This window comes from Hemiscyllium ocellatum, chromosome 29 (assembly GCF_020745735.1).
Source record: "Hemiscyllium ocellatum isolate sHemOce1 chromosome 29, sHemOce1.pat.X.cur, whole genome shotgun sequence".
NCBI lineage: Eukaryota > Metazoa > Chordata > Chondrichthyes > Orectolobiformes > Hemiscylliidae > Hemiscyllium > Hemiscyllium ocellatum.
This window is the reverse complement of record NC_083429.1, coordinates 45,160,472-45,179,627: the sequence shown is the minus strand read 5'-3', so window position 1 is coordinate 45,179,627 and position 19,156 is coordinate 45,160,472. Positions and strand designations below refer to the sequence as shown.

Sequence of the window (19,156 nt, the reverse complement as noted above, 5' to 3'; positions counted from 1 at the left end):
CCTGCACATAAACATATACTTCTGCTTTTTGCACTTTCTTCACCCTACTTCTGAATGTTTCTGAAGGTTTTGGATATGTTCTTTATAGGTGGGGGGGAGGACACTTTTGCTGATAAGATGTTGAGATTTAAGGTACTTTGGCAAAGAAGCAAATGCAACTTACAAGAATGATTGTTCACCCAGTGGGTATGACATGCACTGCCTGGAAATGTGGTGGAGGCAAGCTTAATTGTGGCATTCAGGAGAGTATTGGATGATGATTTAATAATGTGCAGGGAAAAGGCAGAAGATAGCCACAAAACTAAAATGCTCAGAAACCGGTGCAGCCTCAATGGGCTGAATGGTGTCCTTTTGCCTGATAAGAATTATATGATTGAGCTGAACATGCACATATTAAAAGTGATATACTAGAATCTGGTTATTGATGTGGCTGGACTCTGATTTTGCAATAGAATCCACATCACTTATGTATTAGCTAACTGATAAATTATATGGATTATTAAATATATTTGGACTCTGATTACTTATTAAAATAATTCTGATTATTAATGTATTAGGGTCTGATTATTGACAATAATTTCCTGTTAATTGAAGCAATGGATAGCTGATTATTAATGAAATAGTAACTGTCAATTAATGTAATTAGATCTTGACTACTAGTGTAATAGGATACTGATTATTCGCACACTGTAATAATCTTGGAACTAGGGATCATTGTTTAAAAATAAGGAGTCACCCACTGAAGATCAACATGAAGGGAAATTTTTTTTCTCAAAGAGGGTCATGGAGCTCTATTCCTAAAAAGATGGGTGCAGCAGTGTCCTTGAATATTTTTAAGACAAAAGTAGATTGATTCTCAATATGTAAGGGGGTGAACAGGTACCAGTGGTAGATGGGACTGTGGAATTATCAGAGCAGCAGGGGCAAGATAAGCAAACAGGAAGGAGAGAAATGGCCAAAACTGAGAAGATAAAGCTAAAATTTCAGGAGATGTTTAAAGTCATGAAGTGTTTAGGTAGAGTAAGCAAAGAGGAATGATATTCAATGGCCAAATGGTCTTCAACCAGAGGACGCATTTTAAAGGTGATTGTCAAGGAGACCAGAATGACATGTAGAAAATCTTTTCTCACAACATGTGGTTAGGACTTGGAATGTTCTGTCTGATAAGATTGTGTTCTGAAGGTGTGGATGTACAATACCTTCAAGAGAGTAAAAGCTAGCAGTGACAGCACCAAGTGTTCTCAATAAGATACAATGTAACATGTGCTCCAGCTACTGGGGTAGCTGGTTGCCTGGAAACAACAAAACAGATACGAATTAGGCCAACCTGTTTAAATTATACCCCGAAAAATACCAAATTCCAATCAAGTTTGAATTGAGTATATTGATGATCTTAAAAGCGAATGACACAATCTGATGCTTTGGGGTATAAGACTGGAGAAAATTGAATAGTTGGGAGGAGAACTGCCACCAGACCAACAGCTGTAGACTGCTAGTCAGAACTCTTTGAGAGGTATCTGTCTAGATAAGGAGTTTGCACAGAGAAAAACCTCAACACTGACCTGGAGAGCCAATCTACCAATGAAGATTCAACTGGTGGTTGGTATTAAATTTTGAATTTTCCTGTAAATCTTAATTGGGAGTTTTATAGAAGAGAAGGTCACAGATAGGTTTGAGGAAGGAATTGTAAATAGTTGTTAGTTAATCATTCTCTGTTATACTTTAAGAAGTAAAGTTTAAATAGTTTATTTTAAACACTTCTTGGCCACTCGAATTTTTGCAGATTACTGCACCGGATAAATCTTTTATGTGTTGCTGGCTTTAAATTAAGCAGGAGGGTTTACCCTGTGTTATAACAATTGAAACCTGCAAAATAAAATTGGGTAAGTACTTGAAGACAAAAATAAACTGCATGGATAGGGTAAAGAGCAGGGATGGCACACAAACTGAATTGTTCAATGAATCACCAGCGTAGACTCAGTTGGCTGAATTGCTTCTCTTTTGCTGTATTATTTATGATTCTACAACTAAGACTCTCGATGGCAGGAACAAAAGTAACAATTCTTGAAAGACCCTGCAAAATGGTAGTTAAATGTTCCAAATACGTAGATTTTCATGAAATGTGCTGTATGTCACTGACTACAGACAGACTTGCCTTTGTATAGCACTTTTTGTGGTCATTGGACATCTCATAGCACCTCACAGACAGTGAAGTACTTTTAGAAATGCAGTCATTGTTGTAATATTGGAAATCCAGTAGCTATATACACACAGCAATTTCCCACAAACAGTGTTATGGTAATAACCAGATAATCTGTTGTTGTAATGTTGATTGTGGGATAAGTATCAGCCAGGACACCAGAAATAACTCCACTGTTGCTTTAAAACAGAGTATGGGGTCTTTCACGTTGAGATGACAGAGCAGGCAGAAGTTTTGTGTAGAGGAGACAGGAGAGTATGACTAACTGTGCCAAAGCTAACACCTCGGCAAAATGAAGATAATTTCTAATATGGTGCTTGTCGGAGATTTGTGTTGAAAATGTTTCATATTTAGAATCATTGAGATGTACAGCATGGAAACAGACTCTCTAGTCCAAATCATCCATGCTCACCAGATATTCTAAACTAATCCAGTCCCGTTTGCCAGTACTTGGTCCACATCCCTCTAAGTCGAAAAGTGTGGCACTGGAAAAGTACAGCAGGTCAGGCAGCATCCGAGGAACAGGGGAATCAACGTTTTCGGCATAAATCTTTATGCTCAAAATGTTGACTCTCCTGCTCCTTGGATGCTGCCTGACCTGCTGTACTTTTCCAGCACCACACTTTTCGACTGTGACTCTCCAACATCTGCAGTCCTCACTTCTTCCATATCCTTCTAAACCCTTTCTATTCATATACCCATCCAGATGCCTTTGAAAAGTTGTAATTGTACCAGCCTCTACCACTTCCTCTGGCAGCTCATTCCATACACGCACCACCCTCTGTGTGAAAAAGTTGCCCCTCAGGTCCCTTTTAATTTTTTCCCCTCTCACCCTAAAACTATGCCCTCTAGTTCTAGACTCTCCCACCTCAGGGAAAAGACCTTGTTTATTTCCCCTATCAATGTCTCTCATAATTTTATAAACCTCTATAAAGTCACCCCTTAGCCTTCAACACTCCAGGAAGAACAGCCCCAGCCTATTCAGCCTCTGTCTATAGCTCAAACCCTTCAATCCCCGACAACGTCCTTATAAATCTTTTGTGAATCCTTTCGAGTTTCACAACATTCTTCTGATAAGAGGGAGACCAGAATTGCGGACAATATTCCAAAAGTGGCCTAACCAATGTCCTGTACAGCCGCAACATGACCTACCAACTATACTTGAAGCTCTAACCAATAAAGGAAAGCATATCTTCCTCACGATCGTAATCTACTTGCAACTCCACTTTCAAGGAACTATGAACCTGTACTCCCAGGTCTCTTTATTCAGCAACACGCCCCAGGACCTTACCATTAAGTGTATAAGTACTAGCCTGATTTGCCTTTCCAAAATGTAGCACCTCACATTTATCCAAATTAAACTCCATCTGCCACTCCTCGGCCCATTGCTTTGATTTGGTTTTACAGTAGCATAAGACAAGAAAATGACCACATTTATTCTGAATATGACTCAAAATTAGTTAGAAGATGGAAGAAGGTAGAGTGATAGGCACTGTCAACATGGACTTTTGCAAAGTCTTTGACAATGTTCCGCAAGGAATACTGGTTACTAAGGTTAATTCACATGTGACTCAGGGAGAACAAGCTAATTGGATACAAAATTAGCTTGACATTAGGAGACAGAGGATAGTGGTAGAGGGTCATTGTTCAGACTGGAGGCCTGTGACCAACGTGTGTTGCAAGGATTAGTTTTGGTTTCACTGTTGTTTGTTATTTTTGTTAACAATTTGGAAGTGAATATACAAGGCATGGTTAGTAAGTTTGCAGATGACACCAAAATTGGTGGTACCATGGATGGTGAAGAATGTTATCTAAGAGTGATCAACTGGGCCAGTGGGCTAAGGAATGCTGCATGGAGTTTAATTTAGATAAATGTGAGGTGTGGCATTTTGGTAAGACAAACCAAAGCAGGACTTACACAGTTAGAGGTAGGGCCCTGGGGAGTGCTGTCAAACAGAGAGACCTAGGGATGCAGGTACATAACTCCTTGAAAGTACCGCCACTGGTAGACAGGGTGATGAAGAAGGCATTTGGCACCTTGCCTTAATCGGTCAGAGTACTGAATTCAGGAATTGGGACATCATGTTACAGCTGTATAAGAGATTGGTGAGGCCACATTTGGAGTACAATTCTGGTTGCCCTACTATAGGAAGGATTCTTGCAGCCATGGAGAGGACCCAATGCACTCTACAATTTATCAGGGACACTGTACTACCCTGCTGAACCGTACTCTTTCTTCATGGTACTCCAAACACAAGTGCGTTCTGTCCAATGTCAGCATCCCTTATTTTCATCACAATTTTCAGCACTATTGGAACAACCCTACTTCTTCAGATTTGCTACTTCCAAAGGACAACTAGCTTAATGCAGGTTTATGATCTATTCATTTTTAAAATATCATTAATCGTATCTTAAGACAGCACCTTCCAAACCCATGATCAATACCATCTAGAGGACAAGGGCAGCAGATACACGGGAACACCATTAGCTACAACTGCCTACTCATCATCCTGACTTGGAGATAAATTACCACTTCTTCAGTGTCACTGGGTCAGAATCCTGGCATCTCCTCCCTAAGGGCATTGTGGGTCCAACTACAACACATGGACAGCAGCTCTTCAAGAAGGCAACTCACCACCACCTTTCTAAGGCAACTACAGATGGGCAATAAATGCTGGCCCAGCCAGTGTCCCATGACTGAATAAAAATAGAATGAGTACTTTGCAAAGTATTTGTAGAGTAGTTCAGACTAAGAGCTGGCTACCTCACTTAGCTAGACAGCTAACCTGTGAATGGGTTAATGGGATTCAATCACATTCTGCGGCCTACCTCCTCAACCTATCCTGCAGCAAACAAACACACAGCACTTTGCTGTGGTTCAGTGAATAATCGCAAAGGACCTGCCTTTAGACAGAGAATCAAGGAAGAAGAAATATAAAATTGTACCTTTTCCAATAAAATCAAATTAGTGCAAATAAAAGAATTATTAACAGCTGGTTTACATCTTTAAATTGATGATAACGAATAAAATGAGGTTCTGGGAGACAAAGGGGAGGAGATAAACAGAGACAGTAGGATGAAAAGTTGTTGTCGAGATTTAGTACTGAGAGTAAGATTTGAGGATTACTGTGTAACAGCTGTCCTTTGTAAGCAAGCTGCTGTAGCCATCTGGGAAATATAAAAGAGAACTCTGATCGCTGATGGGTTGTGGACCCAGCAGGCTGGTGGTCTCACTCAGGGTCTCGTGGCAAACAGTATTGCCGGCCTAAGTGCCTTTGCTCTTTTCAGATTGTTGACAGCTTTAAGGGGATGATAGTTAGAGATAGAGTGCCTGCTGCTGATACTTGCAGCCATGGAGAGGACCCAATGCACTCTACAATTTATCAGGGACACTGTACTACCCTGCAGAACCGTATTCTTTCTTCATGGTACTCCAAACACAAGTGCGTTCTGTCCAATGTCAGCATCCCTTATTTTCATCACAAATACAAACTGATCCATCTAGTAATTGGTGATCCAGCAACTTAATAAGATTTCTTGCACTGTAGACACCTTCTGTTGCATTTTGAGTTATGGAACAAAATCACCAGCAGCAGCCCACATAGTGAATTCCACTCAGTTTACAGGGCAGGGAAAGGAATTTACTTTGGCTAAAGGAAGGGTTGTGGTAAACTAGATAGGAACCTGCCTCTAACCCAGGGGGATCTTGGTTCAAGTCTAACTCCAGGATCTCAAGGTCAAAATGCGTTCACAGACTGAACAAGCAGGTTGACTATCAACCTGCGAATCCTTCCAACACACACTAACAACAGGGGCCAAACTGGAGCCTCTATCAACTGTATCCATTAGCTCAGACTACAAAAATGTGCATGTTGTCATAGCAACCCAGATTCCTTAGGGGATCAATTAACTCCAAGTGGCATGGAATTGAATTAGATTTGATCCCTGTCCTAGCTGGGGTGGATTCAGGATCTGACATGTTGCCATAGTCCTGGTGCAGTTTGAATTGCTATGGGTTGGACGTGCCTTCAGACAGAGAAATCAAGAAGAAGAGGTAATACTGAAGGGCTGCTTTCATTAGTTTTTGAGACAGTAACAAGTTATTCATAAAGATTAAAGGAGTTTCAAAGAAACATTAGTTCCATGGAGATTGCTAAACCATGGCATTCTCTGGTTGTGATACAGTCACAGTCAATTTATTTATTTGAAAGGCATTAGTTGCTTTTACGAAGCAGAATGCTACAAACATGTTGGGAGCAAGCAGGAGAATAGATGGAGAACATGGTGGTTCAATGGTTAGCACTGCTGCCTTACAGCACCAGGGTCCCAGGTTCGATTCCAGCCTCAGGTGACTGTCTGTGTGGAGTTTGCATGTTCTCCCTTTGCGTGGGTTTCCTCCAGGTGCTCTGGTTTCCTCCCACAGTCCAAGGATGTGCAAGCCAGGTGAATTGGCCATGCTAAATCACCCATTGTGCATTAGTCAAAGGGAAATGGGTCTGGGTGGGTTACTTGTTGGTGTGGACAGGTTGGGCCGAAGGGCTTGTTTCCACCCTGTAGATAATCTAATCTTAACTGGAAACTGTTCAGAGGAAGTTTACATGACTGAAATTAGCAGGTTGTCTCATGAGGAAAATTTGAACTAGCCTTTTTTTTCCATTCAATCACAGGCCGTGGGCACCACTGGCCAGGCCAGCATTTATTGCCCATCCCTAGTTGTCCAGAGGGTAGTTAAGAATCAGACACATTGCTGTGGGTCTGGAGTCACATGTAGGCCAGACCAGGTAAAGATGGTACTTTGCTTCCCTGAAGTACATTAGTGAACCAGATGGGGTTTTCTCGACAACAGTTTCATGGTCATCATTAGACACTTAATTCTAAATTCAATTGAATCTTCCACTATCTGCCATGGTGGACCCGGGTCCCCAGAACATTGAATCTCATAGTCTAGTGATAATTTCCATAGTGTCCCCTAAGAGGCTTGCTTTCACTAGAACTTTGATTAGTGAGGGGTTGCTCTAATTGTAGTGTCTAAGGTCCGGAAGGGTCTTGACAAGGTTAACATAGAAAGGATGTTTCCTCTTGTGGGTCAATCCAGGACAAAGGGGAACACTGTTTAAAATTAAGGGTCACCCTTTTATGGCAGAGATGGGGAGAAAGTTGGTCTCACAGAAGACAGTGCAACTTTGGAACTCCCATCTCAGAAGGTGGGGAGGTGCGGGCGATTGAATATTTTTAAGGTGGTGGTGGATATATTCCTCACAGGCAGGGAAATCATAGATTATTGCTGGGAATGTGGAATTCAGAACACAATCAGATCAGCCATGATTTAACTGAATGGCGGGGCAGGTTTGAAGGGCTGAATGGCCTACATCTACTGCCGCTTTGTACATTCCTAGGACAGTGCAGACTTACTTGTCTCAACAGCCTCTTTCTGAGCAGTGGCCTCGGATGGGATTCCAGCTCTCTGGCAACAAACACAAATGACTGTCCTGCACAGACTGTTCGATCTCTCAATCAGTCAGTAAACCATCAAAAACCACAAGTCAATACTGCCAGAGGCTGTTTTCCATTCCCGGTGAGTTTCCTGACAGCATTTAATGGGCAACAAGTTGCAGATGGATATAATGTGGGCAAGTGGGAGGTTGCTCACTTGGGAGGAAGAATAGAAAAACAGTTTATTTTTAAGTGATGTGAAACTTGTAACTGTTGATATTCAGGACATTAAAACATAAGAATGAGGAGCAGGAGAAGGCAATTCAGCCCCTCAAGCTTACTCCACCATTAGATGTGACCTTGGCCGATCTCACCTTGGCCTCAACTTCACTTTCCTGCCCACCCTTCAACCCGATACTCGTTAAAAATCTGTCTGTCTCCTTATATGTACTCAATATCCCAGCACTCACCAAACTCTGGGGTATTGAATTCCACATATCCACGACACTTTGAGAGAAGGAGTTCCTCTTCATTTCTGTTTTAAATCTGCTACCCATGACCTTAAAACTGTGACTGCACAGAAGGACCTGAGAGTGCTCGCACAAGGAACTCAAAAATGTAGCATGCAGCTGCAGCAAGCAATTAGGTAGTCACATTACATGTCTGCTTTTATTGGACTATAGGAGCGAAGAGGTCTTGTTATAATTGTACCAGGCTCTGATGCAACAATACCTAGAAAACTGTACAGTTTCGGTCTCCATGTTTAAGGAGGTGGTACAGTAAAACTTCACTAAGTTGGTCCCCGAAATGAGCGGTTTGTCCTCCAATGAGACACTGAGTAAATTGGGATTACAGTCTCTGAAATTTCGAAATATACAAGACTTTGAAGGGATCTGACATACTGAGAGACTGGGGTGGACAAAGTTAAAAATCACAGAACACCAGGTTATAGTCCAATAGGTTTATTTGGATGCACTAACTTACAGAGCACTGCTGCCTCATCAGGTAACTAGTTGGGCAGGATCATAAGACATAGAATTTATCACAAAGGATTGTGGTGTCATGCAACTGAAACGATATATTGAACAAATCTAGATTGCTGTTAAGTCTTCCATCTTTTAGAATGTGCTGCACGTTTCGGTTCATTAATACGTAAATCACAGAACTTCTTTTAAGTCACATTCTTGAGATAACTTAACGTTTTATTAAAAAAAGTGACATCTCAGCTCAGATAATGTATTAAAGGTAGTCAATCCATGTAATATTTTATAAATTCCTACTTTGGAAATAGAACCAGTCTGATTTAGGATTGGGATACAGACAGACTCTGACCTCACACCTTCCTGATGAAGGGCTTGTGCCCGAAACGTCGAATTTCCTGTTCCTTGGATGCTGCCTGACCTGCTGCGCTTTAACCAGCAACACATTTTCAGCTCACACCTTTAATGCATTGTCTAAGCTGAAATGACACTTTTTTTTTATATAACCTGGTGTTGTGTGATTTTTAATTAAATAAAAGGCTGTGAACTTAAATCTAACAAGTACAGACAGGTCAGTTTAACTTCGGTGGTGGGGAAACTTCTGGAAGCAATACTTCAGAATAAAACTAACAATACATGGACAATTGTGGGTTAACTAAAGACAGTCAATATTGATTTCGCAATCATGTTTAACTGGCTGGAGTTTCTTTAACAGGGAGTATTGGTGAGGGTAGTGCTGTTGATGTGATGTACATGGACTAGCAAAAGACATGTGAAACAGTTCCACGCAAATGACTAGAGCAAGGTTAGAGCTCACAGAGTAGCAACATGGATAAAAATTAACTGAGTGATAACATACAGAGAGCTTGTGAATACTTTTCGGGCTGAAGGAAGGTTTTTACTGAAGTCCCCTGGGGTTGGTATTTAGACCTTTGTTCTTCCCAATACATATCAATGATATAGACCTAGGTGCAGATGGCACATCTTCAAAAATTGCAAATGATACAAAACTTGGACACATTGTAAACTGCAAGGAGGATAGACCTTCAAAAGGACAGTGATGGTGGTAGGGGTAGGAAAGTGTCCAGTGAATGGAGAGAAACGTGAGGTAATAAATGTTGGTACAAAGAACATGGAGAAACAATATAAAATAAAGGACACTATTCTGAAGGGTGTTCAGAAGCAGACAGACCCATCCAGACCATGGGCGGCATGGTGGCACAGTGGTTAGCACTGCTGCCTCACAGCGCCAGAGACCCGGGTTCGTTTCCCGTCTCAGGCGACTGACTGTGTGGAGTTAGCATGTTCTTCCCGTGTCTGTCTGGGTTTCCTCCGGGTGCTCCGGTTTCCTCCCACAGTCCAAAGATGTGCAGGTCAGGTGAATTGGCCATGCTAAATTGTCTGTAGTGTTAGGCAGGGGGTAAAATGTAGGGGTATGGGTGGGTTGCGCTTTGGTGGGTCGGTGTGGACTTGTTGGGCCGAAGCGCCTGTTTCCACACTGTAAGTAATCTAATCTAATCTAATATGTCATTAAAGGTGACAGAATAGGTGGAAAGAGCAACTAACAGTGATGGAATGGTAGTGTCTCTACCTCTGGGCCAAAAGGCAGATTTAAGTCACACCTGCTGCAAGGTGCTTTCACATATCTGAACAGGTTGATTAAAAATATCTACAAAATCCTAGGCTTTATTAATAGAGACATAGCTCAAAAGAACACGTAGTAAATGCTGAACCTGTGTAAGAGGTTAGTTAGACCTCAGCTGGATGATTGAGTGGTTTTGGGTACCACATTTTAAGAAGGATGAGAAAGTGCTGGGAAGAGTGCAAAAGAGATTCCCAGGGATGAGAAATTTCAGTTATGAAAGTAGTTGAAACTGTTTTCATTGAAGAGGAGATTTGACAGACATTTTGAATATCATGAGGGATTTGGATAGAATAGATGGGGGACATCACTCCCACTCACAAAACAACCAAGAATAAGAGGACATATTTAAAATAATTTGTAAAAGACGTATCCGTGATGAGAACTTTGTTTCCACACAGCAAGATGTTAGGGTCTGGAATGCACTGCCTGGCGCGAAGGCAGGTTCAATAAAAGCTTTCTCGAAGGTATCAGATGACTATTTGAATTGAAACAATGTGCGGGTTTATGGGGGAAAGATAGCAGAATGGAACGAAGTCAGAATGCTCTTTTGGAAAGCCCATGCAGACATGAAGGGCTGAATAGCCTCTTGCAACAATTCTGTGTTACTAAATACATTTAAGAGTCAGGTAGACAGACGTCTGGTCTCTGAGGGTTTCAAAGGTTATGGGGCTTGGTAGGAATAGTGAGATTGAAGCCCAAGAACAGCCATTGAATAGAGAGCAGGTTCATTAGGTGTACTCCTGTTCCCATTCCTCACATTCTCACTGAATCAGCTTCTCTTTAGACAAGGTCATATGTGACAGATTATGCTGAAACTACTCAGCTCATCAGGCAGCAAGGTAGAGACAGAAACGGAGTTCGTGTGGCAGCACAGTGAACTCTCATCACAATCCAAAACCACTTCAGATGAAAGCTCACCAAACTAAACAATTAACACCCTTCTCCACAGATCCTGCCCTGACCTGCTGAACATTTGCATCATCATCTTGTTTTATTTAAACGGGCATTGGATAGACATATGGAGGATAGTGGGCTTGTGTAGGTTAGGTGGGCTTGGATCGGCGCAACATCGAGGGCCAAAGGGCCTGTACTGCGCTGTATTTTTCTATGTTCTATGTTCTATTTCCGCCTTCCAGCATCTTTCTTATACAGTAGTTTGCCCTTCACAGTCTCTCATCCAGAATCTTCAACGTCTTGTCTTCCACATCTCCTTGGATGCAAGACATTGACTAACCCAGAGGCTAACTGACCCCAGAATGGGAAGGGATCGTCACAGTAAAGGAGCCTTTTGACGGGGGAGGGAATGAGGTATTCCGGGGGAGGTGGGGTGGGAATAGGTGCACCTCAATGGTGCCCATCAGCCAGCTGTGCAAATGCAAGCCACTCAGTAAATCTCAGGGGATTGACGGCTGCATTTTGGGGATAGGGCCGTGATGAGTTAAAAATAAATCCCTCTGACTTCCGTATGTTTTGCAGTGATTTCCTGGCAACAACATTCGCAAGTTAGATGCTGGGTGTGAATGGAACTGAACCCAGTTGTGATGCTTTCCGTAGCTAAATAGCCAGCCAATACCATAACGCATGCCCAGGTTAAATAGTCAGCTAGTCATGTAACGCACTCTGTGGTCAATTAGCCATTGGGCTCTCTTCATCCGTGCCCACACAAGAGTAACTGCTCAAGTTAGAGCTTGTGAAACAGTAGGACTAATTTCTTTCAGGCGAGGGAGGAAGCAAAAGGGTAGGGCTTTGACGTGTGCAATCTTATTGGCAGTGAAGCAACTAATCACACTCAGGCAGAAACACGCAGAAAGCACATGGTAATTGAGAACAGGCCCAATTACAGCTGTGAAACAAAAACATTTAGGCCAGGAGGCACAGAGAATGAAAGCCCATTCCCCAAGCGGAAATGAAGGCCAGCTGCAGCTACATTGTATTTGAAACCAGCTAATTACAGTAACATGAGAATTAATAGCCAACAGTTCGCTGACAATGGACAGAATGTTCTGTCCAAAACAATCACCGTTCTCCACTGACTAACTACACAGCATGAACTAATCACACCGCATGTATGCAACTTCTACAGGCCTAACTTCAAATAAATCAAAGCTGTGTTCCTGCTGGAGTTTTGCTCTGATGTATTGCACTTGCATTTCTCAGGCTCATCAACAAAGAAAACCACCAAGGACGTGACCAAGCAAATACTTCTTACAAAGCTCCTACCCGACTGCCTCATGCATTATTTCTGATCAGTAATTTTTTTCCTCTTGCTGGTGATCTTGTCCAAGTAATGGGGAACCAGCCATAAAAAAATGTTGCATTCGGCAGGTGAGGGAACAGAAACCTCCTCAAGTCTCAATTTTGTCATTCATTAACAACCAGCTTTTGGCTGGGGGCTGTATGGTCAGGAAGTTCAGACCCATATACTATCACTTAGCAACACAACCTGTTGGCACCACCATCGCCCACTGATAGCAGCACCAGTCCACAGGTTCCAACATAACATAAAACTCTTTGAATGTTTCTTGTGATTAGCATCACATAAAAAGTGGATTGGGGGCAGAGAAGATGGAAGGGGTCACAAACAAAAGAAATCTCCTGCCTCCGAAATTCCCTTTCTGCTTTTCCTCAAAATGCCTCGGCTGTGTATCTGTTGAAGTAACCAGATAGCGTCTCTTGAGGTTTCCATATCATGTATAGGAATACGATCAGGCTTTTCATCCAGTGCCTCGACTCCTCAACTGTGCAGCTCAGGAAGGCCATTTAATTTAGCTTTCCGTCTGGACAATGAAAGCAGTCAAACGCAGCGTGAAATTGCGCAGTTGTTCTGCAAACTTCACAAGGAATGTCCTCACGGAATCATATACTCCAAACTCCTTCAAAAAGGGGCACAAAAAATTAAGAGGGTAAAAACAATGACTGTAGATGCTGGAAACCAGATTCTGGATTAGCATCCAAGGAGCAGTAAAATCGACGTTTCGGGCAAAAGCCCTTCATCAGGAATACAGGCAGAGAGCCTGAAAGTGTGGAGAGATAAATGAGAGGAGGGTTGGGGTGGGGAGAAAGTAGCATCGAGTACAATAGGTGAGGGGGGAGGGGATAAAGGTGATAGGCCAGGGAGGAGGGTGGAGTGGATAGGTAGAAAAGAAGATAGGCAGGTAGGACAAGTCATGGGGACAGTGCTGAGCTGGAAGTTTGGAACTAGGGTGAACTTGGGGAAATAAGGAAACTGGTGAAGTCCACATTGATGCCCTGGGGTTGAAGTGTTCCGAGGCGAAAGATGAGGCGTTCTTCCTCCAGGCGTCGGATGGTGAGGGAGCGGCGGTGAAGGAGGCCCAGGACCTCCATGTCCTCAGCAGAGTGGGAGGGGGAGTTGAATGGTTGGGCCATGGGGTGGTGTGGTTGATTGGTGTGGTTGATTGGTCCCAGAGACGTTCCCTAAAGCGCTCTGCTAGGAGGCCAGTCTCCCCAATGTAGAGGAGACCGCATCGGGAGCAACGGATACAATAAATGATATTGGTGGGTGTGCAAGTAAAACTTTGAGGGATGTGGAAGGCTCCTTTAGGGCCTTGGATGGAGGTGAGGGAGAAGGTGTGGGCGCAGGTTTTGCAATTCCTGCGGTGGCAGGGGAAGGTGCCAGAACAGGAGGGTGGGTTGTAGGAGGGCATGGACCTGACCAGGTAGTCACAGAGGGAACGGTCTTTGCGGAAGGCGGAAAGGCGTGAGGAGGAAAATATATCCCTGGTGGTGGGGTCCGTTTGGAGGTGGCGGAAATGTCGGCTGATGATTTGGTTTATGCAAAGGTTGGTAGGGTGGAAGGTGAGCACCAGGGGTATTCTGTCCTTGTTACTGTTGAGTTCCTCGGATGCTGTCTGAACTGCTGTGCTTTTCCAGCACCACTAATCCAGAATACAGAAAATTAAGAGGAAAGGGGTGAGATCATTTCATCCGACAGATCATCCTTGTTTTGCCCAACATCAGTCAACTAATATCCTATCTCAAACACGTCCCTACCTCTTTTTTAAGCCCCTTATCAAAAAATAAATACATCCATCCCTTAAACATCTTGAATAAACTCTCCTTTACAGTTTGTGCAAAATTGTGCGGTGTAAATCACCGTTAAAAACAAAACTATGACATCATCAGGGTGAATGATTTGTTATTGACAGACATGATTCAACAAATTCTCCAGTTTAAACATGTACAGCAACTTTCTGTTAAGAGGTCTCAGTCTTTGAAACATAATAGATCATTTGCTGAAGTCTAGTGATTAGTGGGGTCAATTGAATATTGCCATGAAAAATAAATAGGACAGACCGAAAAGACTAACACAGAGGATCACAGGACAGAGAATGTGGTGGAAGCAATAACAACTTGCATTTATATAGCATCTATGGTGTATACTGTACAAAGATCTTCTGCACAGAAGCATTATCAGACAAAAATTAGCAGCATACCACAGAAAGAAACACAAAAACAGGTGGCCTAAAGCTTGGTCAAAACTGGTCAATTTTCAGGAGTGTCTTAAAGGAGTATGAGAGGTAGAGAGGTTTAGCAAACTTAGAGCCGAACCCAGTTGAAGGATTGGTACTGGAGGGAATAAAACATTAAGCTGAAAAAAGAGGTGAAAGAGGAAGAGCAGGTTTCCAGTTTGCATTAGTGGGATGTGATGGTGTACTGCACTAGTAATCCAGAAATTCAGGTTACTGTTCTTAGGTAATAGGTTCAAATCCTACCATGGCAGATGTTGAAATGTTAATTCAATAAACTCTGCTATTAGAAAGGAGAACTAATGGCGACCACATAAACATTGTTGTAAAAGTCCATCTGGTTCATTAATGCTTTTTAGGGAATGAGATCTGGCATCATAACCTGGTCTAACTTATATTTGACTCCAGATCACAGCAATATGGTTGACTCTTAAATGCCCCTTGAAATGGCTGAGCAAGTCAGTCAATTAAATTAAGCCATTATGAAAGCTAACCAACAGAAATCAGACAGACAACCTGGCACTGACCTAGGCATCGAAAATGACAGCAGAAAACATAGTACTCCCAACTAGAAGACCAATGGCAGTAGTCACATGGGTACACCACTACCTGCAAGTTGCATACCACAAGCCTGCTTGGAATGATATCCCTGTTCCTTTATTGTCACTGAATCAGATTCCTGGAAGTCCCTTCCTAACTCCCTCCCTAGCCCTACACATGACCAACATCAGTTTACAAAGGCAGCTCACCACCACCATTTTCTCAAGGGCAATTAAGGATGGGCAATAAATGCTGGCCCACCCAGCGATGATCACAACCTATGAACAAATAAGATAAAAATTGCCTTATGTTAAAAAAAGAAATGCATATATATTCTCTGCTCTCGAAACATGGATTTCTGAAGCAAATTACAACTGCAGACTTGTGAACATTAAAAATATTGATGGAAATATTCAAAGCCAAACAACTTTAATTCCACTGAATGACTGGCTACTCCCATACAGCAATGGTTCTGTCACCTAACAAGATAAACTTTTGCCCGAAACGTTGATTTTCCTGCTCCTCCGATGCTGCTTGACCTGCTGTGCTTTTCCAGCACCACACTAACCTAGACTCTGGTTTCCAGCATCTGCAGTCCTTGTTTTTACCTAGATAAATAGCTTTTCAAACCAACCAGCAACTGTAAGACCCAAACAGAAAAAGCTGTCCAATGGAAAGCTGAACAGCAGCAGTCTGATTGCCACAAGATCAATGTCAGAACCTGATCTGCTAAAATGAAAAAAAACAATTCAGAAAGCCCTTACATGAACCAATGTTTGGGTTTACCAGTTCTGTAAGACAGGCCTCACCTTATGACCTGGGGAATTAAAGAGTGAATTTCAGAGCTTTGAAGCAAACTTTTTTCTTGCCGTGACGAGAGGGGATTGTGTATAATACAAACATAAGCTGGACGGGTGTGGGGCACGAGCATGTGCACGCATGCCAATGAGGTTAGAATTACCTCGTGGGAGAAAGGTAAGTCGCCAGACATTCTCTGCAATCCAAACATTCTGTCAGCCACTTCAGTGAAGTTAATTGAATTAAATCAATGTTAACAAAAGAACATCAAAGAACAAACTCACTCCATACTAATGAAAACCTGCTAATCTCCTACCCTGGGCCAAAATTACCTCAAAAGTTCAAACGTACACTTTTTGCCAACAGAGATTTTTTTCCCCCTTCCAAGCTTGAGAATATGTAGAACATTATGACAGAAGCAACTTCAAATGGAGCACCGTGAGCAGTTCTCCGCAACGCAGTCTGGGAAAGATGTGGAAACCTTACTGAGAATACATAGGAATTTTGCCAGGATGTAACCAGGGATGAGGACTTTCAGTTGTGGGGTTGGGTGGGAAAATTTGGGATTGTACTCCCAGGAATAAGTGAGATCATTAGAAATGGGAGCAGGCCCTGTTCTGCCATTTAATGAGATCGTAGCTGATCTTTTCATGGACTCAGCTTCACTTTTCACCCACTCACCATAGCCTTTAATTCTTTCACTGTTCAAAAATCTATCTTTGCCTCAAAAACATTCAAAGAGGTAGCCTCAACTGCTTCAACGGGTAGACAATTCCACCAATTCACCTTCGGGTGAAGAAGTCACTCATTAACTCAATCCTAGTCCCGAATAAGGGAGCATTCAGAGGTGATCTCATCAAAAACTGTGAAAATACTGAGCAAATTTGACAGAGCACCTGGATAATAAGGTAATCCCTGTGGGGAGCTAGCCTAAGGACATTGGGAAAAAAACTCGAGGAGAAAGGATAAGCAGTTTCTTCAGGGAGAGAGCTGTCAGAATTTGGAACATTTGAAGCTTTGGAAGAAATAGATACTATTAAAATTTGAAAAGGCTGTTGGGATAGGAAATCAAAGGCGAAAAAACAGAGTTACAAACAAAAAGCAGAGTCAGGGCCTGAACACAGCTGCATTTCTAAAAAGTCAACGCAGTCACAACAAGCTGCATGTAGAAACTCCAATGATTCTACAATCACACTACCACGTGATATTGTTTTGATCTAGGTTAATAGTCATTCAGCAGTATTCAGAAATAATCTTGGTAGCAAAGCTGGCTGCATATATTTTTAATCCTTGAACCTCAAAGGTCAATGATATCTGGATACTGGTGGCAACTTATACTTAAAAAAAAATTAGTTTGTTAATAATTTGACAGATGTCTAGAAAATGTGTGTCAAGACTGCATTGAGCAATGAAAAATGGAAGGGCGAATTTGCTTCCAGAAATAATGAGAGGGAAGGGGTTTCAGCAATTTGCACTGGTGCCCACATTCATAAGGGCATTAGTGAACCAGTTGGATTTTTCCAACATTCAAAACGGGTTTCATGGTGTTGGATCTGGGTTCAAATCCCGTTATGACAAATACTGGATTGAACTGAACTGAATAACGGAATTCAATAAATATCTAGAATTAAGAATCTAACGATGAATACGAAAACATTTTTGATTGTCAGAAGCACCCATCTGGTTCACTAATGCCCTTTAGGGATGGGGAACTGCCATCCTTACCTGGTCTGGACTACATGTGACTCCAGACCCAAAGCAAGGTGGTTGACTCTTAACTGCCCTCTGGACAATTAGGGATGGGCAAAAAATTATAGCCTGCCCAGCAACGCTCTCACCCTGTGGATGAATGTTAAAATTATTCTACGGTCAGCTCCTTGGAGCTGTAGGATTTCCTTCTGCCACCTCTGGAAAGTCTCCTGCAAATGCCCACTTACGTGTCCATGACGCGTTTGGCTCCAATGAGTGAAGGCATCCCACTGGGACAATACAGGGTCAGTTCCAGGGAGCCCCGAGCTGGGTGTGCAATGGTCACTGTCACTGCCACATGTTCCAGGGTCTTCATACCAGACAAGTACAACTCATCAGCGGTTACTGTGGAAAGCAGAACAATAACTCTTGTGAACAGAAGCCTGATAATGCGAGCCAAGAGTAAACCCAGTTGATGTTGATTTGTGAAAGAAGCAACAAGATTTGTTTGAGACTGGTCACGAAATAGTAAGCTGCATTCAAAGAGGCCATAGAAATTCTCAAACCTTGGCACTGTGTGTACTGTTAAGTTCTGGTATGGGATCTTATTCACACAGGCCGGAGTGTAAAGGAGGTAAGTTACATTGCTTCATTTCTGCTCCTCCCAACTTTTGAAAAGGAGCTTGCAATTTTGGTGCTTGACTGTTTAAAGTGTTGGCATGATTCACAGGGTTTGTACCTTTGACTTTGTGGCAGCCGATAAAGACAACGGAGAGGGGAGGTGGGAGGGAGTTTCAAACCCCAAACCAGCCTCTGGCAAGTTGCTGGGTTAGAATATGTGCGTGTGTATCTGTGTGTGTTGGTGTTTGTGCATATCTGTGTGTGTTGGTGTGCGTGTATATCTGTGTGTGTTGATGTGCGTGTGTGTATGTGTATGTTGGTGTGTGTATATATCTGTGTGTGTTGGTGTGCTTGTTTGTGTGTCTCTGTGTGTGCTGGGGGGTCTGTGTGCATTGAGGTCTATGTTTGCATGTTGTGGGTTGTGCGTGCATGTTGTAGTGCGTGTGCATACTGTGGTTTGTGTGTGTGTGCTGTACTGTATGTGTTGTGTGTGTTGGTGTGTGTTTGTGTTGGTATGCGTGTGTTTTATAGTGTGTGTGTGTGCATGCATGTGGGTGTATGTGTTTTATGTGTGTGTGTGCATGTGTGTGTGTGTGTGTGTGTGTGTGTGTGTGTCTGTAGAGGATATATTTGCCTCCTGTTGATGAGGTGACACCACACACTTCCCCTCCACCCAACTGTAAAGGCAGCTGCTTCTCCTCACCCTTGGGCGAGGCCTAGTGAATTCAGAAACAAAATTCGAGTGAGACGTTTAAACAGGCTG

The 19,156-nt window shown here is 42.6% G+C and overlaps 1 protein-coding gene across 2 annotated transcripts in view; it reads right to left on the bottom strand.

Moving 5' to 3' along the window:
• The window catches only part of pcsk7 (proprotein convertase subtilisin/kexin type 7), a 223,522-nt gene that overhangs the window by 16,808 nt on the left and 187,558 nt on the right, over positions 1-19,156 (bottom strand). For both annotated transcript variants that reach the window (XM_060846707.1, XM_060846708.1), the window contains one exon: positions 18,021-18,177. In XM_060846707.1, the coding sequence (XP_060702690.1) occupies positions 18,021-18,177 (157 nt within the window). The remainder of the gene's footprint in view (positions 1-18,020; positions 18,178-19,156) is intronic.